At 40.8% G+C, this 24,693-nt stretch overlaps 1 protein-coding gene across 5 annotated transcripts in view; it reads right to left on the bottom strand.

Moving 5' to 3' along the window:
• Nucleotides 1-24,693, bottom strand: part of ENOX1 (ecto-NOX disulfide-thiol exchanger 1) — a 552,986-nt gene that overhangs the window by 229,141 nt on the left and 299,152 nt on the right. For 4 of the 5 annotated variants that reach the window (XM_047876641.1, XM_047876659.1, XM_047876649.1 and 1 more), the window contains one exon: nucleotides 17,259-17,405. The exons of the other annotated variant lie outside the window; for it this stretch is intronic. In XM_047876641.1, the coding sequence (XP_047732597.1) occupies nucleotides 17,259-17,346 (88 nt within the window). In that variant the 5' untranslated portion in view covers nucleotides 17,347-17,405. The remainder of the gene's footprint in view (nucleotides 1-17,258; nucleotides 17,406-24,693) is intronic. 5 annotated transcript variants of the gene reach the window in all.

Below are 24,693 nucleotides of genomic sequence, written 5' to 3'. Positions count from 1 at the left end.
TTTTAAATTGGGAGTGACAGGATCAAGTGATAATTCTTAGAGTGATGTAAAAGGTAAGCTCACGGGGAGAGAAGCTTGAAGAGGTTAACCTATTCTGATATAATTACTAGGGACCAGGCCAGATACAACAGTGGCAGAGGAGATAGAGAGTGAGAGTAGATTAGATACATTTCTGCAGACAGAGAGACAGGACTTGGCGGGCAATTGGAATATGGAGGTGATGGTGCAAGAAGGTGATATTCAAAAACTATTCCCAGGTTTCTGGTTGGTGGATAAAAACGGCATTTCTGAGGCACAAGAGCAGTTAAATATTAGTTCAGCTCCAAAGGAGGAAATTGTGAGCTTTCTATAGAGTAATCAATTGTTTCCATTATTGAACTTCTATATCCAAGCATGCTGTCCCCCGGGCAGATATTGGATTCTCCTGATAGCAACGGTGCTAGCCTCTGTGTCTGGCACACAGTGATTCTTGGTCTTTGAAGGACATTGGAGTCACTCGAGGAGGTCTTTGTAAATATATCTGGACTCCACCCTCAGATTTTTAAACCTTCAGTGCATCTGATGTGAGGTTCCAGGCATTTTTAAAAACATCTCCAAAGGACATTCTGATGTGCATCAAAATTTGACAGCCAATATAGGATACAGTCAATAAGTAACTGATGAATTAATTAGAAGAAGGAAGGAGGGCGGGGAGGCTTTCTGACGTTTTTGAAGAAGCAGCTGGTTGGCCTACACTCAACTGTACGGTGTCGGTAGGAAAGTCTGCAACGTGACCTTTCATATTTTCCAATCTTAAGGATTCACGGATGTGATGCTATGGTGTCCCTGGCTTCAAGTCTTGAAGAGACAGCACTGGCTCAGGGATCACTGGTCTGCCTCAGTGGATCTTTCTCACATCTCTTGTGTTATTAACTTTCTCACATCTCTTGTGTTATTAACGGCATTCTTTAACTTTGTAACATTTTATGTATTTGCCCTAATGCCTGCCTCTTCTCCTAGACTGGAGATCCATGAAGGCAGGCATGCTGTTTCTTTTGCCCACTATTGTGCACCCAGCATTTACCTGGAAAAACACAGGTTACTGAGTGAATAAATGAGCAATGAACCAAATTTTTCTTACGAAAAATTTTAGGCTACATTGTGTCACTTTCAATATGCCTACAGATACAGACCTGTCCATGAGTGTATTATAGACCCAGAAAACAGTTTCAGAAATGATAAGAACACACACAGCTACAGCCAAGACGTTTTAAGATTTTTTTTTTACCTCAAGAAAAAACATTTTGCTTCCAAAACTTCAGTATTATATAACACAGCTCCTTATATAAAATAAAGCAAATTTAAAATACGGAATAAATATCTAAAAGGATGAAACAGGCCCAAGTATTGAACCTGAGAAGTATAATGTAGACCGTGGTCCTGTTTCTCATCTAGATCTAAGAAGCCTTAGCCTCAAAGTCTGATTAACCGGGGGCTTTCATATCCATTATGTGTTAAGGGTCAAGTCCGACAATTCGGTACAAAACAAATACGTGAAGGACAGGATGGGGAATCCAAAGTTCATACTAGCAGTAAAAGAAGGAGAAACAGGTGGCCAACGTGAAGATCCAGAAATGTTAAAACTCCCTACACCAATTGTGGTCAATACACTTCTATACTTTTGAATAAACAGTGGCTGATGGTACTTACTAGAGTATTCAACTAACTCATGACATTTTTGGGCCATTTGACTGCCCTGGGGCTGAATGTGAGTCTTTTGCTTGTTTGCTTGCTTGTTTGCTGCACAAAAATGATCAAAATCAGAATTCTACTTTACCTACAATTTGCCAGGCACCTACTACCTGCTGTTACCTTCATTTACGTCAGCTCATCTAACTGTCACAACAGCAAACCAGAAATCAGAGTGACTGGAGATGTACGCCCGGAACTGGAATACTATAAAAAAGTGTCCATTAAAAAAAAAAAATCGCTGAAGCATCATCTTGATCCAGGTGAAAATGTATATTCTAGGTATAGAAGCACAGTTTTATTAAAATACTAAATGTAAACCTCAATCATGAGAACAACAGAGCGCTATATTTTGGCTAATGATATAATTTGGTTAGTTTACTAAGGAGAAAATAATATTGTTTCCATTGACGGTACACAAAAGATATTAAAATCAGTAATAAGATATACTGACCTCATATGCCCTTTCATATGAGACACTGAGAAGGGCATAGCCCCTCTGTGGTATTCTTGCCCAAACTGTGTAACCTCAATTTAATCATAAGAGATCAGACAAACCCGTATCAAAGATATCCTGCCAATAACTAACCAGTACTCAAAAAGTGTCACAGTTTTGAAAGAAAAAGAAAAAACGCAGAACGCTCCTATTCATTTTTGATATTTTTGGTGTATTCAGAGCATCATTCTGAAGACCAGTTGGCAATACATAGTATTGGATGCACAAAGGTAGGCTTAAGAAACTGGAATAATTCCATATCGCATCAGGATATTAGCTACATTTTATGATGGAAATTGTTTTTATATTATTTGCAATTTTCCCTGAACAGTTATAATCAAAAGAGGATTCTCTGTTAACTACAGACTCTAGTTAACGGACTGAAGATTACCTTACACTGAGCTAAATTTACATATCATTTCTTACAAAGGCTGTATGTCTTTCCAAATCAGTATCTGAGCTCAGATTATTAGAGTTTTGATGGTTATTTTCATTGCCCTAATAGGAAAGCGGATACACAAGAGAAGTGAAAAAAAAAAAAAAAGGCTGGGGGGCAGGTGGAGATTGAAGGAAGGGGGAAGGAGGAAGGAAACACTACTCCCTTAATATCACATTCATTAACCTGTGAATACTGCTAGATGCTCCGGGCTATAAGTGAGCAGCTTGTTTCTAAACAGATTTTAATTTTTAATCCAGTGGAATAGGTCAGGCGCAGGTCTCCCACCTGGAGGCCCTGGCCCAGAACCTACCTGCCCTAAGGCAGTATGGCCGGTCTGCTAGTAATGGTCTCCTTTGGGTAAATGCAATCTCCAGGCAGCCACGAGGCTTTGGGTGCTCTGATCCCAAGGACCAGTGATAAAAGTTGGATGAGATCTCACAGTAGGGTGGGTGTTTTCTCCTAAGATATTTTCTAGGAGTGAGAAAAGACATAGCCAATAAAAAACCTTTTTTTAAAGTAGGAGTAGGAAGGGGGAGATCTATGTTTGAAGTAAAATTCTAATAAAGATCAGCTTTACTACTTAATTAAAATTGGGTAGAGGCATCTATGTTGGCCCAAGCGCGATGTTCGCAAGACAAATACTCCGACCCGCTGAAGATCTCCTGGGGAATCAAACGTGTAAATGGAGGGGGAACTGAACAGAGCAGTCCCCAGGGCGTCCACACATGGGGCTAAAACAAGCAAAGATGAACAGAATCTGACTGATTCCCAAGCTCTTCACAGACCTCAGATTAGTGCAGCAGGTCTCAGCTGTCCGTGAAAATGAGAACGCATTTTAAAAGCTGCATTTGAATTTTAAAGGTACTCAACATTTCTGCATTGTTTACTGAGAAAGGTCAACACTCCCGGTGTTTTATTTATGTGCGGCAGAACCCCAGTCTACAAGCACTAGGTTTGCCACATGGCATTTGCTGAGAATGTGTTAAACACATGGTTCCAGAAGCTAGAATATTATTTTTCCAACCAGCGAGTGCATTATTAAAGAACTGTGCCCTCTGCTGTGAGACAGAACAGGAGGCAGTGGTGGCCCTGTGCTCTGAATGCAAAGGGACACCGACTGAGTCACTCCCTATCAACTCTCACAGCTACAACATCAGACCCTGTCTCTTTTCAACTCCCTTGTGGCCCTATCAACTCTCACCACTACAACATCAGACCCTGTCTCTTTTCAACTCCCTTGTGGCCAATCTAGAAAAAAAAAAAAAGAAAGAAAGAAAAATGGAAACATCTAAATAAAACTCATATAAAACCTCAGTGCTAAGCACAACATCTTTGGTTCTTTGGGCGACCAGCATCTCAATTTTGGATCTGCACAAACGTTCATTTGGATCTGTCCCCATTTCTTCCTGCAGATCAAAGGTATGATATACTGACTCCTTCCAATAAGATTTGTGTTAAAATCAGGAAACGCCCATGCAGGAAATTTTTTATTAACTGAACCTGAAATAATACATAATACATACCACTTTTATGACAGTAAGAAAAGTTATTCACTGTAGTTAGAGTATCTGTTGTATAAATTTAAAATCTTCTCAGGAGTAAGTCCAGTGTTTTAAATAGACTATAGAAAAGCATGAAATTAATCCCAGATGAGTTGTGACTGGAATACAGGGGCGCCTTTATCATTGTAGGAAAAATACTTCTCTACAACAGGCAAATTCCCTGATAAATTCAGTAATTATCCTTTTTACGTAAATATTTTTTGCTTGGAAAAGAAATGTTCTCTTCAAACTATTCCCTTAGTGCATTTTTTATAGATAATTTGGTTTACATACATTAGATTTACATACAAATTATTCCAGTGTAGTCTTCTACGTAAAGCAAAGTGAATCTGTGACTAACATTCCTACCCTATTCTGACGTGGTAAGCAAATCAATGACCAGTATCCTCATGGGCGTAAGTACTGTATGCCTAGCTTTATATAACACTCTCCTCTTAAAAGAATATAAAAAAAACTTAACACTTTGGGAACTTCAGGAAATTTCAGAAGACTACGGGTTTTAAAGTACACTTTTATTTGATACATTTTCGTAAACCTCAGAATTCTTACGTGAAAAGAGTTGACACTGAGGGCACCTGGGTGGCTTAGTTGGTTAAGCGTCCGGCTTTGGATCTCGGTTCAGGTCATTGTCTCACAGTTCGGGAGTTTGAGCCCTGCGTCGGGCTTTGTGCTGGCAGCACGGAGCCTGCTTGGGATTCTCTCTCTCCCTCTCTCTCTCCTCCGCCCCTTCCCTGCTTGCTCTCTCTCAGAATAAATAAATAAACTTAAAAATCGTTTACAAGAGTTGATGCTGCCATAATTTCATCCAATCCCCTACATATGTATGAAGCTCATCCACTATCCTCTGAGCAGGTGACATGAGACAAATCAGGCACGGTCTGTGGTTCCTGCTCTTCGAAGAGCCCACAGCCGGGCTGGCAGGACAGACACACAGATAAGTGGTTGTAATGTACTGGGACTGTCTTCCAGTGGTAGGAATAAAATGCTCTGGCAGTACAGAATAGAGAGTGAGGATTCTGGAAGGGGACATGGGGGGGGGTGGGCAGAGGCTCAGCAGAGGAGATGACATTTGAGCTAGGTCTTAAAGGATGAGTAAGATTAGACCAGGCAGCAGACGAGAGCATTCTAAGTTGGAAGAAACAAATAAGCCCATACATGCCAAGTTTTAAAAATCAGACTTTTACAAGTGTTTCACTTCAAAAAGAGTTAAGGTTGCAAAGCCTAACATGAAATGAGATCACAAACTGGATGGTTTCTTTCTCACCAGCCTGCCCTACTCCCATGCACCCTAGATGTTTAAGAAGTACACGTAATAAGGGGCAGAGGACTGACAGTCACTCGGCATGAACAGAGAAAGTGAGAATCTTTCTGTAACAGAAACAAGACACGGAGCCAGCGCTATAGGCCTGTGAGGAGAGGTGCTACCACTGAAAAGAGAAAAGGTGTACTGCAATAATCATACCTTTTCGGTCTACTAAAAATGCAAGTTCATCTCTTCAAGAAAGCGGGTCTGCTACATTTGATGAAATGGTAGGGTACAAAAGTCTCTAAAGAAGTTATCAAACTCTCACACCCAAAAAACAAAGAATCCAGTGAAGAAATGGGCAGGAGACATGAACAGGCACCTTTCCAAAGAAGACATCCCGATGGCCAACTGACACATGAAAAGATGCTCAACATCACTCATCATCAGGGGAATACAAATCAAAACCACAATGAGATATCCCCTCACACCTGTCAGAACGGCTAAAATGTACAACTCAGGAAACAACAGATCTTGGTGAGGATGTGGAGGAAGGGGAATACTTTTGCACTTGTTGGTGGGAATGCAAACTGGTGCAGCCACTCTGGAGAATAGTATGAATAGTATGAACAGCATGAAGGTTCCTCAAAAAATTAAAAATAGAACTACCCCCACGACCCAGCAATTGCACTACAAGGTATTTATCCAAGGGATACAGATATGCTGTTTGGAGGGGGCACATACACCCCCATGTTTATAGCAGCAATATCAACAATAGCCAAGGTATGGAAAGAGCCCAAATGTCCATCGAATGATGAATGGATAAAGAAGATGTGGTATGTATGTACACACACACACACACACACACACACACACACACAATGGAATATCTTGGCAATCAGAAAGAATGAAATCTTGCCATTTGCAACAACACGGATGGGACTAGAGTGTATTATGCTAGGCGAAACAAGTCAGTTAAATAAAGACAAATATCATATGACTTTACTCATATGTGGAATTTAAGAAACAAAAGAGATGAACACAGGAGAAGGGAAGAAAAAATAAGATAAAAACAGACAGGGAGGCAAACCATAAGAGGCTCTTAAATAGAGAGAACTGAGGGTTGCTGGAGGGGTGTTAGGTGGGGGGGGGGGGTGGGCTAAATGGGTGATGGGCACTGGGAAGGGCACTTGGGATGAGCACTGGCTGTTTTGTATGTAAATGATGAATCGGGAATTCTACCCCTGAAACTAATACTACATTACATGTTGACTAACTTGAACTTAAATAATGAAAACTAGGGTCTGTGAAGAAAAAAGCCTCCAAAGTGCTGTCACCTACAGGGTCTGTAAGAGTTCTGCTCTGTGCTAGGACCTATTGGCCAGCAGGGAGGAGAGTAAGGAGAAATGAAGAATTTCCTTTCAGGGATTTAGTCACACTGGCACCTTGAGCGGAGGTGAAGCCTTCACGTTTTGTATCATGTCCCTCTTCTGCACCAGAGGGGACGGTGAGGGGGGAGAGCAAGGTCGGGCAGACCTGGAGAGGGAAAGGAGTTCTGAGAAGTCCCCGTCATTAGCTGGGTTCTACACAACGGCGCTAAGTCCAGAGGATTCGAGTGCTCAAGGGAGAATGGCTGGTTAGTGGCCAAGAGATTAAGAAGAGGACAGGAGGGGCGCCTGGGTGGTGCAGTCGGTTAAGCGTCCGACTTCAGCCAGGTCACGATCTGGCAGTCCGTGAGTTCGAGCCCCGCGTCGGGCTCTGGGCTGATGGCTCAGAGCCTGGAGCCTGTTTCCGATTCTGTGTCTCCCTCTCTCTCTGCCCCTCCCCCGTTCATGCTCTGTCTCTCTCTGTCCCAAAATAAATAAACATTGAAAAAAAAATTTTTTTTTAAAAAAGAAGAGGACAGGACTTTGCTGGGTTTTCAGAGGGTCCAGAAGCTAACTACACCAGAGTTTAAACACCTGAGGGAAACTTAGTTAGCTAGAACCTAAACACAATAGGTAACATTTTGCTTATTCCCATTTTAGGAAATGAAGCTAATTCATTCATATTTCACGTACGTGTGAGTGCATGTGTGTGTGCACCTGTGTGTAACAGACAGAAGGGTTAAACACAAAAACTGTCTGGTTTGGGTTGTTTACTTTTCTTTGAGCCATCTATAAGTAGAGTCAAGTTGTAGGAAGAATATATTTAGGAAGACATGCGTTGGAGATGTCTTCTTTTATTCTTTATTATTCCCTATACAAACGAAGGCAGCTTCTGAGAGCTGAGACCCTGACTCCTTAGCCCCATGTGACCTTCATGCTTCCGCCCCAGGTGTGCAGGCTGTGAGACATGGTGCAGGGCTGCTGTGGGCTCACGAGGCAGGGCTTGGACTCTGGCTTCCAGTTTTGGGTCTGCTGCTAACTTACTGCATGAACATGGGCTGGTCACAGTTTTCGCAGGTAAAAAGGAAAAGCCAGCATTTGCATTTTCGATGCTTTTCACGGCTGTTTCCTCTTCCAATGCTCTCTGATTCAGTAGCACGATATTATGTTATAGAAATGTTTTCATCCTCCTGGGTTTTATATATTCACATTGTAGAGCCGCTGTAATAATAACAATGCCCCATCTAGTGTCAAAACAGGGAATACTGGTACAGGAGTCCGCAGTGAGGACCAGAGCTTGAGGGTGCAGCGTGGTCGTTGGCAGGAAGGCTGCCCGGGTGGTCTTCGTTAGATCCCACTGACCCACCTTGGTGACATGGGACATTTTTGAAAAGACTTGGTTTTGCAACTTTGAGGTGTGATGTACAACACAAGCACAATGGGGCTTGTAGTAAGGTTGCACAGAATCATCTGTCCTATCATTTTTACTGGCAGCTACGGCTGGCCGTGGACACAGAAGAGCCTCGGGAGATGGCCATCAGAAGGCAGTACCTTCCTCATGGAAGACGAGAAGAGCTTCTGGGCGTGCCATGCACCATCCAGCCACATTCTGGCAGCTCGCTGAGATTTTCGCAGACCAAAATCTGGGAGCTTGGCAGGGTTTCAATGGCTTCACCTTTCCCTTTTCATTTCTTTCTTTCCAAATGCTCCCACAAGGAAAGCACGTCTGATCATTAACATGCTCTTGGAACACCCCAGGTTGTGCACCATCCTGTCCTTCTTCTGACTTGGTACCATCTCACAGTAAAGACGGCAAGGGAGGGAACCGACACAAATACCGGGACGATGCACGCGTCATTTAAACCAACCATCCTCCTCCCCACGTGCTGAACCCTCCTGTGCATCTTTTTCTCCACGAAGCGCAGGGGCAATTTAGTTTTTACATCACCGTGTAAAAATCGCTTTGTTTTCTAACCTGCCTCCCTCTCAGACGCCAGGTCCGTTCAGCGGAATACTTGCGCTGTATCTACCGCATGCCAGACGCTGTCTTAATGATGTCTGGGCTGAGAGAACATAATGAGCCCGAACACAGAAATTCTCCATCATGCTGCCTCTCCTGCCCACAGCCCTGTGACCTAGATTACTAGAAGCACGTTTCACGTCTTGTGACCAAGTTCTCAGCGGCAGAGGCTTTCCTTCTTGCTTATTATACTTAAGCCTGATTCTCTTGATGGTTGAACCCCTCCCAGCGGATGCTTACCCTTCAGAATTCTCAAATACTGGCTGGGCTGGCAGCTGTAACAACTCACCTGCCCCGTTCACCGGCTTTGATCTCTTCTCACTAAACCGCTTGCTTCTCTGTGACCTCCGTCACTGGTCTGCCTTCAGTCCTTACCTTCCAGCCAGTCACTAGGACTTCTATGATTTACTAGCCCAATTCAGCTTCTGCCTCACCCTGCACCCTGGCTTGCCAGATTAATCTGCCCCCGCTGTGATCCACATTCCCAAACTCACTTGAGTCTAGGCTGTGCCAAATTGTCCTTAACTCCACAGCTCCATATTCCTGGTCTACGATCTTCACGCCCATCCTGAGAATGGTGTGTCCTTTGAGTGCATTCAGAGTGAGGATCTGTGTTCAGTCCCAGTGATCTCCATTCAGGTCTGGCAAGCTGTGGTAGCCTTGAGTACAACTACTACCTGCTAACCAGCACTCCAGAGGCTCAAATGGACAACTGGCAAAGGAGATTTGCCTCGGAGGGCTACTGGAAGACAGTGATCTTTGATAAATGCCGAAGAAAGAAGACATCTGGAATATTCTCTGAACATCAAGGCTGGTGCCTGGGGACTCAAAAACCTTCTGACAAGTTATGTAAAGACACCTTGAAAATAACAAGTGGTAAATGTTTGGAGTTATGAGTGGATACTGGAAGCTCCTTCAGGTTAAAGAATCTACCGATATCCCCAGGGTCCAGCACAGTGCCTGGCATATAGTGGAGTTGATAAGTATTTGTTGAATTAAAATCACTTTGTTGAGAAAAGTATGTCAAAGGCACTTTTGGAGGATGTCTAAATTTCCCAGGAATCTAGATGCAGTAGGACCTCTTAAGATGCCCAGAGAAAACTATCAGATCGGTTGGACCCCTCAATCTACAAGCTACAGAATTCTTCAGGCACTAGAGTCTGTGAATCTACACCAGGGGTAAGAACCACCACAAGAGAGGAGTAGGAACTCTTCCGTGACCTAATTTACATTTCTCTGCTAGGATCTTCTATACCTTCAGTTTTGGCCCGAGATGCAAGAGAGCCTTCCGGACGGCTACTTACTCATAAGTAAAAGTAGGAAGCTGGGTTTGGCCATGCACCTCTGATGTCTCAAAACACCTATCAGCATGAAACAGCCAGCTACGGGCCCTCTAATGGGGCCCAACAGAGTTGCCAAAACAGCTGGATGGCAACGGGCCTAGAATGTAATGTTCTTAGTGAATGGTGTAAAGTTCATGGTTTAGAACACTTAATTTTTTGTTGTAGTTGAAGCTCTCCAGAAGTGCAGGGAACAGGATCCTTAGGTCATTCAAGGGTGCAAGATTTTCAAAGTATATTAGAATGTGTTAATGCTCACTTCACAGAAAATATAAAGCATCCATTTTTAAACTACGCAGAGCAATCAAAGCTTTTAATTGAGCAGAAAAACACACACAGATATAGCAATGTTTAGTCCTCGCTGTCCCTTCTGACAGACATCTTCAGAGATAAATTTCCACAATGGATGCTTCAATTAAGACGGTAATATTTATTGAAAGGTAAACCATAAACGCATAGCCACTTGAAACACTATTGAACAAAAGTAATTTACACTACAGCTGGTGCACTGCATTTGAGCCCTGCTTTGATTTTATCAGCATTTGTCAATTAATCAACGTGAACCTTGTAAAACATGTTCTCTTGTTAGCGGAAACAAGCAATCGCTTGCAGACTTTGAAGGAAAGGTCGTTTAATAATTTGCTAATTGTGCAAAGATAGATTTAAATTTAAAAAGAAAGGTAAACTCCCATTAGCACTGTGCATACGGTATGACTTTAACCTTGCTAACTTAAATGTGGTCAATGGGTCCATTTTTGTTTTTAACTGAATAGCAGAGAAAGATTAAGACAGGAAAAAAAAAAAGTAACTTCAGGTTTTTAAATTTAAGAAACTATTTGTTGTCACTTCTGCCGATTCAAAAGAGTTGTTAGCCTTGAGGGTATGGTTATAAATAAATCAACTATATTTCCTTGGCAAAAAAAAAAAAAGGAAAAAAAGGCAAAGCAAAAGAAACAGAAAATAAGAGCCGTGCAGTGGCAATGTTCCGTTTCTTTCTTTTTTCTTTCTTTCTTTCTTTCTTTCTTTCTTTCTTTCTTTCTTTCTTTCTTTCTTCCTTCCTTCCTTCCTTCCTTCTTTTCTTTCTTTCTCTCTCTCTCTCTCTCTCTCTCTCTCTCTCTTTCTTTCATTCTATTTGCCTCCACTCATCCTTCATTCTGCTGGATGAGATGTCAGCTCCTGCTTCTAACTGCTGGTTCATTTTAAGTTCAGTAAGTGAGGAAGAACTTGAGTCCAGCTCTCTCCAGAAAATCCACGCCTGGGCACACTCCCCAACACCCTCCCACCCTCCCTGCCAGCAACCAAGAGAGTGCTTCAGTTTCCAGACCACCACCACCAAGGACTCTGTGGTCACCCACAGCACTCCACGAAGTTTCAAATGGGCAACATACCTCCGGGAGCAATGTCTACACTGGGGTCTGCAGGGCTGAATCGAGAAATCCGCACCATCTTAAAGGTGTAAGTGAGGCTGAAGAGGAGATGGCGCGCCTCGAGGCGTTTGTAGGCTAAGAATTTTGTATGGAGCTCACAGGGACATTTGTGGAATGGATATGGGTCTTGCCAGACCCAGTCTGGGCAAACTGCTCTGCTGCAAAGCTCCTTTTATAAGAGTTAGGAGGCCCAGGTTGCTCTCTGCCTGCTCAAACTGGCTTATCAATCCATTCCATTCCATTCTGTTCTCTGTTCTAAATAAGTCATTATTTCAGGCGCATTTCCCTAAGCAGATGCAAACACTCTTTTCCAGTGTGAGACTCCCTTGGGCAAATTAGGTTTCTTGGAAAAGGGTCAAGGAGCAATCAAACAAAATACCTGCTGAGAAACAAGCATGTGGTTTCAGGGGATGCCATCAGTCACGCAGGCCGCGAGTCAAATTTTAGGCGCTGCCTGGGCAGCAATGTTGAATTTGATAGGGTCGGTGATGGGGAGCAAACTTCTGATAGCTGCAGCCAAAGTTTCTTTTTGTGGTCATAACCAACAGGTTTATTTGTTTCCAGTTTTATTGAGGTGGAATTGACAGGGAAAAAATTGTACAAATTTAACATATTCATGCATGTTATATATATTATATATATTATATATATTTTATATATAGTGAAATGATTACCACAATAAAGTTAGTTACCACATCTATCACCTCACATAGTCACCTTTGTGTGTATGTGGTGAGGATTTAGATCTTATGGAAATAAAACGGATAGTCATAAGATAATGGAAAATTTCCTTGTTGAATATTTCTAATTAAATGCTGCTAATCAAATTCCAATTTCTTAATTACACTGTAGTAAAACTTTTATAAGGAAAAAGTTACCATCAAACTGCTGTCTTCTTTTCTCATCATCTTATCTGACAAATGTGGGATATTTCTGAAATAAATGCTCATTATTTTTTTTTTCTTTGAGTCATAGGGAGAAAAGTCCCTTTTATATTCTTTTAATATGTACTTTTATTAACTTCAGCTTCAGATAGCTCACGTCCATATATCAAGATTCTTTTCAAAATAGAAGCGATAAGAGGCAAACGCAAACGTGGGAAGGAAAGCAGCTCGGGGACATACTAGCTGCTCCCCGGCACCAGTTACTTCGACCTAAAACACATATACCATAGTTTGAAGCCACTACGAAAAATGAATGGATGCGGATGGCAGGTTTTCATTTGTTTCCCTGACATTCTGTAAATAAGTTTGTGTGTTTCAATTCAAACGGTTCCATTATCTTGGAGGTCTTAATCATTTGTAATAGCAGTCTCTGAAGTGTTCAAAGCTTGTGCTTAAGGAGCATTATCGGCATTTAACGTAGTTATACTACCTTCAGCAGATTTACAACTTCGTTCATGGTTATCCTTGATCATCTTTATTTAGGAGTAAGTTCAGGCTGATGAGATGGCTTAAGCATCCTTTGATGTTTCAGCTTATTAGTTGTACCCTCAGAACATCTTGTTCTGCTGGCCACCCTCATACTCTTCAAATGGAACTACCATTGGTAAGGTGAAGAGGGGAACGGTGGCCAGTGGCACGAAAACGAGAAAACGCAATTAAAAATGGCAGCCTTGTTTTAAAATATACACGAGGTATTTTGGTTTTACTCAGGTATGGGGAGGCCAACATTTTAGGAGATGCTTGCCGGTGAAAAGACAGTCTGCTGTTTACTCTTCCCAGGAGGAGAGGGGCACACAGGGCCAAGACAGACCATGCAGGGCCACTTCGGGAAGCACCAGGGTCAGTTGGAATAAGGGAATTGTTGGTCAGAGGGAATAAGGGGGGAGAGAGGGCAACAAACTTTTTTGCGTGGTTTCTGCAGGAAAGCAAAGTGGGTTCTGTGGTTTAGGGTTGGTTCCAAATTGTCCAGTACCTGGCCCCGGGGTGATTTAGGGCAGGGGGTGGGGGGGTGGGGGGGTAGGGGATAATGTTCTGGATTGCGTTTGAGAGCCTGATTAAAGGAGGCCTGTGGGGGGTGAGGACTTAGGATTGCTTGATCTGCATATCGAAAGGGTGTTCCTAGGCCAACTGTTTGATATCTGCAGGAATTAGCTAACCCTGCAAGGACAGGGCCTCCCCTAAGAACTTCAAGGCCCCAAGATGTCAAAGTATCATAAAATACAGAAAATAAGAAACATGATTAATGCAACTCTGTCTAAAACACTGCTATAAGAAGCATAAAAATAGAGCTTTGCAGACTCTACTGTGCATAATAATCACTAGGGTATTTTGTTAAGCTACATTCTGATTCATTAGATCAGGTTGGGTGTGAGACTTTGCATTCCTAATGCAAAGTGCTGCTGGGACCACACTTTGAGAAGTTAGGGATAATAATATCTCTAAAGTCCTCCCTCTAGGTCACCTTCTGAGGAGAAAAGGGAAGGACTTAACATTTACTGAACCCTGCTGTGATCCAGACATTTCTAGGCACTGAATATTCAGACTTTATCTTGATTCATTGGGACAACGTTTTCTGCTCACAGGAAAAATGATCCCAATTTTATAAGTAACAGAACTGAGGCTCCGGGTGGTTCAGTAACCTGCCTTGGGTCACTTTGCTAAAAGGAAGAAGATATGAATGCATCTGACCTAAAAAACTTTTTTTTTTGTCCCATCACAACAGAAGTACAGATGGTACACGCTGATGGAAAATAAAGTCTCTGCTGGTAAAGGCTTCATAAAATATAAAGTCCATGGACTTGAATCACGGGACATTTACAACTTGACTTCTGAGAAGAGGGGAAATTCCAAATGGTGTTCATTACCTTAGGACCAGAAATAAATAAGTAAATAACTTATATTTTATTATAGCTATTTGAGAAATACTTCAAACGGGATTCTCTATTAAACTGGGGTTTTTAAGAAGTGTTGCACGTACATGGTAAGATATATGCAACAGAAGTCGGTCTTCCTCCCATGTGCCCTTAGTTCTATGACTCAGATATAACTACTGTTAAGTTTGTGTAGTGTTCTAGAAATTCTGTACAAATAATAACATTCTGTACAAATAATATACTTTTTTATACAAATTCATTCAGACAGTTATTTTAAGGCCCTGGGGGGAAGAGCAATAAATAAAACACATGAAAGCCCTCCCTCCAGGAGGGAATATAGACCAACAAGGAAAATATATGGCACGTCAAATAGGGATAAATGCCAATGGAGAAAAAGTGGGAGGGGAGATGCTTACACTTATAAATGCAGTGGTTAAGGAAGACCTCGTTGAAAAGATGGTATCTGTGCGGTAAAGACATGAAGGAGGTCATCCTATTCCACACTGACTTTTCCCTTCAGCACCATATGTTAAAGCCCTCACCACATCGGAACTGAACAGGTCTACCTCATTCTCCTTAATGACTCCATCGTATTCCACTGTTTGCATCTATGAATGTTTTGGATTAATCCTGTTATGTAATTTGTTAAGATGATCCTTGAAGTGGTTATAAAAAGATCTGGGGAATGTGGTATAAAGCCTGATGAAGTAGAAAGGGGTTTAAGTTAGGTGTGAAAAACTGTGGATGCAAGTCCTAGTGGGCCACTGGCCCCAAGAGATCATGTTATCATTGAGTATTTCTAGAATGCCTTTTTTATGTTAGTGGTCTGGCCTCAAGAGAGGGTCTCCCTTTTCCTGTCACATCTTAGCCTCTGCTAGTGTCCGTCAGGCACAGGGTGATGTCTAGAATCTTCTCTAGCTGGGGGTCAACGTGACACACTGCTCGCAATTTTCCTCAATGCTAGGCTACGTGTAATCCTTGTAGAGTCAAAGAAAAACACCCTCTAGGTGACACGTTTTATACATCTCCCACAAAGGAAGCATTAGCATAAATTTTAGGGAGCAGTTAACCCCCTGGGTTCTGAACACAATCTTCCCCTTTAGGAGAAAGCTCATAAGCTTTCTTAAAACAAAAGCAAACAAAATCCCTACCTACCAGTAATATTTATTTAGGTAGATGCAGATGTTTAACTATGGGCCATATGACTGAACAGATTTCACATTTAATGAAAGATTAATTTATTCATTTAATTATTATCTGAGGCAGTACCTGGATTATGTCAGCACTCTGCCAAGCTCTGTAGGAGGAATAAATATCAGCGCAATATGGCTCCCGCCCTTGTCACCTTCTAGCCTTTGAACAAAGACAGGACAAGTAAAACAAAACAAAACCAAAGCATGATTGTGGTAAGTGGTGCCAAAGACAATACGACGAGAATTAAAACGAAGGGGAGAATGCTATGATCCAGAGCCCCTCTAAGACCCTCAGAGAGGAATCGGAGCCAAGATCCAAAACAGGTAGGCAGAAGGTAGAACAAGGGAACTTTGGGAATGGGTGAGCGTGTGTGTGGATATGTGTGGGAGGAAGGGGAGCAAAGGCCCAGTGAAGGGAAATACAGGTGTTGTAAAGGTACCTTGCAGTGGCTCTGGAGAGCTTAAGAGCAGAGTGTGGGGCTCGGAGGACAGGCAATGCTGGTTGCAGTGAGAGCAGTCCAGGGTCCTAAAGCCCCTACGCTTTGTTATTAGATGTGGGATCAGTAAACTAGTTCTGAAAGATATCCAAAAAAAGCACCATCAACTCCTTCTTCTGTTTTTGTTGTTGCTTTTTTGATATATGGGGGGTGGAGGTGGGAGGGTGAGGTTGTACACTTGGGTTTTACAACCTCTGTTTCTGATTCAGGTAGTTTTTAAAACCAACTTAATACCTATCAAAATAATGTATGCCTACAGTTTAAAAAAGCAAATAGGGCTATTGTTGTACTCATAAAGGCCTATAACTAAAAACAGAAATCCCCTATGCCACCTGTCCCATCACCCCTTCCTACTCCACAGACGAGACCACCTTTTTGTTTGTTTTTATTATGAAAGTTATTTGCCAGAATGAGCTTGCTATACAGGTAAGACTTTTGCCCCACCCGGTTAGTTACTCTCAGTTTGATAAATCTATGGGCTTGTCCAGAGGACAGAGGCTGACCAGTAACTAACCCATCACATCCCACAAGGAGGTTAAATCCTGTCATGGGAGAGAAAACTATTTTCAACTTCCAATTCAGATATTTAATTCCATATATTTAAATAACATGCACATACTGGTATCTCTTAAATTGTAATTTAAGAAATGAAAAAAAAATTATCCTTATCCCATCACTACCTCTTGACATGCTTCTTCCCCCATCCCTCCAGTATGTTAAAGTATTAATTTGGGGCTAAATCAAAATTCTGTTTACAGAATTACAAAATGTGTTTATAAGGTTTACATTGTTAGGACTATATAATAATTGTTTACTACACATGTAGGGTAAGAATACACTTCCTATCTTGTTCAATATTTCGTTTTTCTTGGTGGCCTTTTTTTCTTTCTTTGTGTGTGTGTGTGTGTGTGTGTGTGTGTGTGTGTGTGTGTGTGTGTCTGTGTGTGTGTGCACCTATTACAGCTCCTGAACTTTTCAAAGGAACTTTAAAAGCCCTATTAAACCGTTTTGTTTTTGTTTTTGTTTTCATGATCAAAGCCATTAGTTTATCTGTCACATCTATTCTTCCCTCAAGGGGCCGCCCATCTAGACCATCTGGTCTAGCGCTTTCCCAGGCCAGCTGCCCACCTGTTGTCCTGGGGCTTCTTTTTAACACCATCTTGCGAAATCCCTGCGCCTCTCGCCTGTGTTGGGTCCCCCGTTTCCTGGATCCCATGGTTTCCTCTTTCTTGGTTTACATCCTCATTTTTGTAGAGCACATTCTCTAGTAGCTTCCTGAGAAAAGTACATGGGAGGTAAATTCGTTGAGACCTTCCTTGAGTGTCTGAAAATGTCTTAATTCTACTCTGGTGCTTGCTAGTTTAGCTTGTAATTGAATTCTAAGTAAAAAGTCATTTCCCTCAGAATTCTGAAGGCTGAATTGTCTTCTGGCTTCCAGTATTGTGCCTGAGGAGTCTGGTGACATTGGTATTCCTGATCTGTTATATATGACCTGTCTTATTTCTCTGGAAGGTTTTGGAATCTTCTTTGTGATCCCTGATGTTCTAAAATCTCAGACTAAAGAATTTCAACGATTCTTTATCCATTCTTATCCATTGTTCTGGACCCTTAAAATATGGAAATTCCTTATTGTTCCACTTGAAATTTTTCTTGCATTATTTTTTAAGACTTGTCTCCTCACCATTTTCTTCTGTTTTCTCTTTCTGGAACTCCTATGATAAAATGCTGAACCACATGGACGGATCCACTATATTTCCTACCTTCTTTTCCCTCTTCCCCTACTGACCATTTTTGTCTGCTAAGCTACTTCCGAGAAAGTTTACTTGACTTTATCTTCTGCATCTCTGAATAAGTTTTTTTTTGTTCTGTTTTTTTTTTCATTCCTTTATTTTTTATTTTATTTTTTTACTAAGTTTAATTTCTAGGAGCTCTTATTTTTGGACTGTTCCTTTTTTATAGGATGCACTTTTTATTTCGTGTGCTCTCGTCTTTCTAAAGATACTTAGGTTTTTAAAAGTTTTTCTTCTACTTCTGAATTATCTATATTTTCATTGAGTGGCTCCCAACTTCTTTCTCTGTTTTGATCTCTATATTTTATTCTATATTTTATGTTGGGAGCTATGCTCAAATATCTGGTGACTCTATTTATATTTAAGGCTCACACACACACGTACATACATGTGTACACACACACACACACACACACACACACACACACACACACACACCTGGGAACATTGAGTCCCTAAAAGACTGACTAGAAGCCTCAAGTGGGGGCAGGGCATTTTTATTATCTGGAAGGCATCCTTGTGAGGTAGCCAGGTGAGGGACCCAACCATTTTGATGAGGACTCCAAACGTCACTCAGATCATTTCTCAGGTTGTTCAGTTTCTCTAGATCAGAATCCTTCAAACTCTTGCCTAAAGAGCCTGTCCCTGGCTCTGGGTGCTCTGGAGCTATGCTCTGGAATAGTCCAGGAGGGTCTAACCTGCCGTCTATGGAGTTTCATTTAATTCCCCTGGCTTCACCTCTCCATCCTGGGTCTTGCTTCCCTGAGTCCAGCACATCTCTGATTCACTTTAGCCCAAGACTATGCCTCAATCTTCGGCACAGATGGAGAACTGTAGTGACAATGTGATGCAGGCAGAGGAACACAGTCTCACAACTCCCTATATACTACCTTCCACCAATGACTGCTAACTATTCTGTAACTCCTGTGACCAATCCCCTTTTGTCTCATCTTCACACCCTTCCATGCCTCCCCAGGGCCCTGCAGAATGAATTCGCAGGCTTCTCTCAGTGTGCCTCAGTTCCCGCTCCTCCGTCACTGTGCCATCTTCCCCAAATCTGCTGATATCTCTCATTTAACAGCATCTCCTCCTTGGTTTGGTCTCTCTTGCTCTCGTTCTCTTTTTTTTTTCTGTAGTTTTTTTTGATTTCAGGGAGATGTATGGAATAAAAAGGTATGAATGCACGTGTTCAATCTGATAGAATACAAGTTTCCAGTCTTAGAAATCTTTCTTGGGTTTTACATACTTACTATGTACTCTAATCTAATTTGTTTATCCAGAGAATTTTAGGTTACCCAGAATCAACTACTGACTACTGGCCAACTATTTTTAGGGAGGATGTTGCCAAAATAATTTTAATTCTCTATTATTTCCAAGGGAGTGTCATGCAAAGTGAGTTGAACTCCTCTACAAATTTATCTTTATGGTTCCAGAAGTTTGGACCAATTTGAGGCAGACACCACATCAATTTCTTAGTACGTAGGAAGAAAGGTAAGCAGGAAGGGACGAAAGGAAGGGGGGAGGAAGGGAGGGGTGGATAGAGTGGGGAAGGAAATAAAAGAAACAGATATCAAGAAAAGGGTTTAAAAAAATAGCAAGATGACTGTCCCAAATAACTATTTTAAGAAAAGCTAAGTTTATTAAGAAAAGAGACGGCAGAAAAGTCATCTGACTTTAAGATAACTCTCAACAATGATCACTCACTAGGAAGGCAGTCAACTGATGAAGTCACTAAATGTTTATTGTGAAACTCCATCTACTCATTCATTCATTCGTTCATTCAACGGCATGTACTCAAAATCCACATAAAAAAACATCATTATCCAGCAAAAACAGTCAACATAAGAAATTCTCACAATTATATGCCCACTATCTTCTAATTATGTTCTTGTCCTTTTATTGCCCTGAAAAGTATCTGTTTTTGGTTTAAGAATGCATGCATATATGTATGTACTGATGTATATTGTACATATTCCTTACCTCATTCCCCAAATAAATGTAAGGCAGTTTGCTGGTTATCCTTTTAACGTATTATTTTTCTTGAGTACATTTCTTACAAATTTGTCTACCCAAAGTGATGTAATTCTCTGTATATGATGCCATACTCAGTTATGGACCAATAACTTTAAAAAAAATAACTATGTTGTCAACAACGATGCTTCTAATGCAGCTGTGATCATTATCTTTCAGCTTGGTCAGATTGAAGACTTTGTAGTCAGACTGACCTTGTTTTAAATCCTAACTCTTCCACTTGCTGAATCCATGACCTTCAGAAAGATAATAATCTCCCCAATAGGAAAACAGATAGAGTATTGTCTATTCTGCAGGTTTTTCTGAGGATTAAATCATATGATGCATCTAAAGAGCCTGAATATTGGAGGTGCCTGATAAATAAAAACTATTAAAATCAGAGCACCAGGAAAACCTTTCACTCTCTAGAAGTACATCTTTTCTAAATGAATGGTTTTCGCTTCCATTCTTAGGGGTCACATCACTGGTAAGCTGGTCCATTGGAAGCAACTTGTGAGTTACTGAGGAGTGATGGGGATAAGTTCTTCTTCTTTTTTTTATTTATTTATTTTTTTTTTTAAATTTTTTTTTCCCAACGTTTTTATTTATTTTTGGGACAGAGGCAGAGCATGAACGGGGGAGGGGCAGAGAGAGAGGGAGACACAGAATCGGAAACAGGCTCCAGGCTCCGAGCCACCAGCCCAGAGCCTGACGCGGGGCTCGAACTCACGGACCGTGAGATCGTGACCTGGCTGCAGTTGGACGCTTAACCGACTGCGCCACCCAGGCGCCCCGGGGATAAGTTCTTATACGTAATTAGGGAAACCAATATGAACGTGCGCGGGGGTGGGGGTGCGAACAGGAGGCCTGGAAAACAATTAAAGGAAATACTTGACTTTGGATCAGTTTCTTAACCTTTTATTTAACCTGCAAAATTGGGAGGCTGGATGGAGTTCCTCCAAATATTGATGATAAAGAGTTCTATGGTTAGATAGTTTTGGGAAATGTGTTTGTCTCATGCCCTCCGCCATTCGAGGTACCAGTTTGGTTTGGCTTTAGCTGGCATATTACAAACTTATTTGCCTACGGATCATCCTTACTTTTTTTTTTCAGGCACTACTTAACATATTTTGAGAAGGGCGAAGGGTTGACCTGCAACTTTCCATTCTATAATGTTTCTCTGAGTTTTAGGAACTCAGCTAAATGTTCTAGTTAAGGGGAAAAAAAGGGAAACAACATGTGTCAGAAGTTTTATTTATGGATGATTTCTTCTGAAGCAGCATATAACTTTTAGAGTGGGAGAAACATCTATCATGACTTTGAGGGAACTAGACATTTCTAAGTTTGGTGAACATCTCATCTGCATGGTGCCATCAACATCTCTGACCAACAACACACTGACTGGACTTATGCCAGTTCAGTGGATTTCATTTGGTTATAAGGACAGTCAGATTATTGGGACACATCTGGCAATTTTGGCAATCAGTGAATGAAATGAATCAACAGGGTAGTGATCGGACTGGCTGTTCAGTGATCAACATGACCTGAATGGAAAATAACTGTGGGATAAGTTAATCCTTAGGCTGCAGGACTGTATCATGATACCAGAATAAAACCCACATGGGCATCCATGGTGAATAATTCTTAATGCTATAATTACAAATTAAACTGCTAAAATTATTTGCTTCTAAAATACTTTCACTTTTTCTATCAACCTACCAACATTTACTTTTATCTGAAAGGAAAGGGCTGTACTATATGTTGCTGCGAATAAACGGATGTATAGCAGGAAAGAGGCCAAAGAACCTACCAGAAAACTATCCAGGAGCCAGATGCTCTGTCAGTCACTTTCCACGTAGCCTTCAATAAGTCTTTGTTTTCTTCCTTGTAAAAATAACTATCCTCAAGGAGCTTATAGCTAAGTTGATTATATTTACAAATTTGAGATTTTCATTTAATGCCTTCTTACGTTACAAAATCATTCTTAATTTATCTACATAGCAGAGATAAAAGTGAATGAATATTTTGATGTTCTTTAATTAATTACATGAAATAAAGCCCCCTCCTTCATCTTAATTGCAGGAATTCTAACACAACCTGTTGCACTGTTTTCCCTTTTTTCTCTTGATATGTCTCTTTCCCCTCAAGGCTGCCAAGGTTTTCAAGTGTTCTAATTATTTCCCTTTCTATTAAATACTCTGTCTCAAAAACATACTTTTCCTTCTTCTCAAAAGGAAATTTATCAAAAAACAACACTGTGAAATCCAAAGAATGAGTGTATTGGTGGTAAGGTGGCCAACGATCCTGGTTTGTCCAGTACTGATGGGTTTCTCCCTGTGTGGGGCTTTCTGGGCTAAAACTGGGTCAGTGTCTGATGAACCATGACAGTGGGTCACCTTGATTTGTAGCTTAAGAGATCTGGATGCGCCGTTGGATGCCTGCATCAGAAAGTTGCAATTTTAATCCCCCTATTAGAATTTCTCTTCTTTCATTGCCAAACAGCTGTAGAAAGCAATCAGACACCAGATGGATGAATGAATTTAATGACCTTTAAGTTTCCTTTACACCAGTGGTTTTCAATTCTGGTTTCTTACTAGAATCATCTGGTTAGCTTTTTAAAATGATGTTATTCCCTGATTTGGTCTGAAGGCGAATCCCAATCATCAGAATACGTGTTCAAATTTCCCCAGTTGATTCTTATGTCATCTTGGGCTAAAAACCACTACTTTCATACATTCTGGGATTCAAACTACAGGTCTAGTAAGAGCCATTCAAAGAAAAGAGAAATCTCCTTTATGAGCTCTGACTTTTTAAATATTACATGCAAGTTTCCATTTCACATTTAAAACAAATGGGAACCCACAAACTGATCTTATAGTTGTTCACCTAAGGATCATGATATCTAAGTTGTTATCATGTTTTCATTCTGACCAACAATCACCTCCATCTATTGACTTTTTTTTTTTTTTCCATAAGAAGCTGTATCAGGCACTATGGGGCCACAGAGATTTAAAACTCAAGTTCTCTGTATGACACGTGAAACGTGACTAACTTATCGAGCCACCAACCTCAAGAGGAGATCAAAGAGGAAACGTCTACGGCCCAAGATGGCTGGAAGGGCAGCAGGTAGGGTTTAAACAAGGCCTTGAGGACGGGGTGCGGTTTTAGTTAGAAGGTCAGGAAAGGCATTCCAAGCAGGGAGAAAGACACTTCGGGGGTGGGTAAGAAGCAAATAATATAAATATAAATATAAATATAAATATAAATATAAATATAAATATAAATATAAATATAAATATAAATATAAATATAAATATAAATATAAATATAAATATAAATATAAATATAAATATAAATATAAATATAAATATAGCAAATATAAATATAAAATAATAAAAATAAAAATAAAATAATGCAAATACACCTACAAATGCTAGAATTCACATTCTGTGCAATGCAAACCATCTCTGGGGATGCACAGAGCTCAATATGAGGCCAGCTGAGGAGCGAGGGGTCATAATTACCCAATCACTTTTCTGGTGGTGACCACCCGTGACACTGAAAAAGAGAATTGGACTGGCCGATGAAATAGCTGGTTAAGGACAGGCATAAAGACAGGCTTGGAGAACAAGCCACTCACGAAACAGCAATAGCAGAAGTCCCTTCCCTCTCTCGTGCTGGGCCCACTGAAGAGACCTAATTGCCCAGACATCAAGGCGGATGCTCCAGCAGTCATTGCTGAACTCTTGAGGTTCCCACTCTAGCCAACCAAATGATTATTTAACATTGAAGGAATACAGCTAGAACAGAACTCAAGAAAAAGTTGTGCGCTAGTTGTCACGTTATATGATTACCAATCATTGGCTTTCAATTACTTTTATAATGCAAGGGTCTTTTTTCTGGATTTCAGAATTAAAGCACTACTGTTCCATTTGTCTTTGCCTCCTAAAATAGTTAACTTTCCTATTTATTCCAATATCTGGTCTTCATGGAAGATATTAACTAAATGTCAATGAATGATCTGGGTATGCATCATCTGAGGAAGTCAGTTGGCAAAATTAACATTTAGAAGTAGGCACCACTGGTTATTTCACACATTATTAACTTATATTACAATTCAAATAAGCTTACAGCTGGCAAAAAAAAAATCTCTTCTGTAAAGTGATCTCAAACATAATAGGCTTAATCAGAGATAAATTAAATTAGGCAGCCATGCATACTACAGCATATTAATTCTGAGTAGTTATTAAATACATTTTCTGTTATCAGTGGTGTGAACAACATTATATGCAAACAAATTCTTCAAGAGGGTAGCAAATAAAGTTTATGTCTGGGATGCTACGTGCCTGACATTTTCTCATGCCTTCTTACACTGTTAAATAATCTTTCCTGCTAATAGTGGCACCAGGTTTAGTTCCCATGAACAAGTCAACTCCACTCCCAGACAATTAAAGCAAAAGAACAGCCGACAACACTGCCAGGGTGCTTTGGATTTTTCCAAAGGGAACTTTCTATGGCAATTTTTAGAAGAAGGCATTAGTGAGTCACAGCTGGAGTAAAACTGTCCAAAGTATAAGGTAGCGAATATTCATTACGTTAAAAAATGACGCATCTCATTCTGTGTTTTGGGTCACCTATGTTCCCTGAGAGTATTTAAAGAAGACAATTATTAAGGTTAAAGGCTATTTTGTAAAGACGATCCTACCATTCTTTCTTTCCTTAAATAGCAGCAATCTAAACCATCAACTAGCACTCAGATTTCA

The sequence above is a fragment of the Prionailurus viverrinus genome, chromosome A1 (assembly GCF_022837055.1).
Source record: "Prionailurus viverrinus isolate Anna chromosome A1, UM_Priviv_1.0, whole genome shotgun sequence".
Taxonomy (NCBI): Eukaryota; Metazoa; Chordata; class Mammalia; order Carnivora; family Felidae; genus Prionailurus; species Prionailurus viverrinus.
This window is presented reverse-complemented; position numbering and strand designations above follow the sequence as displayed.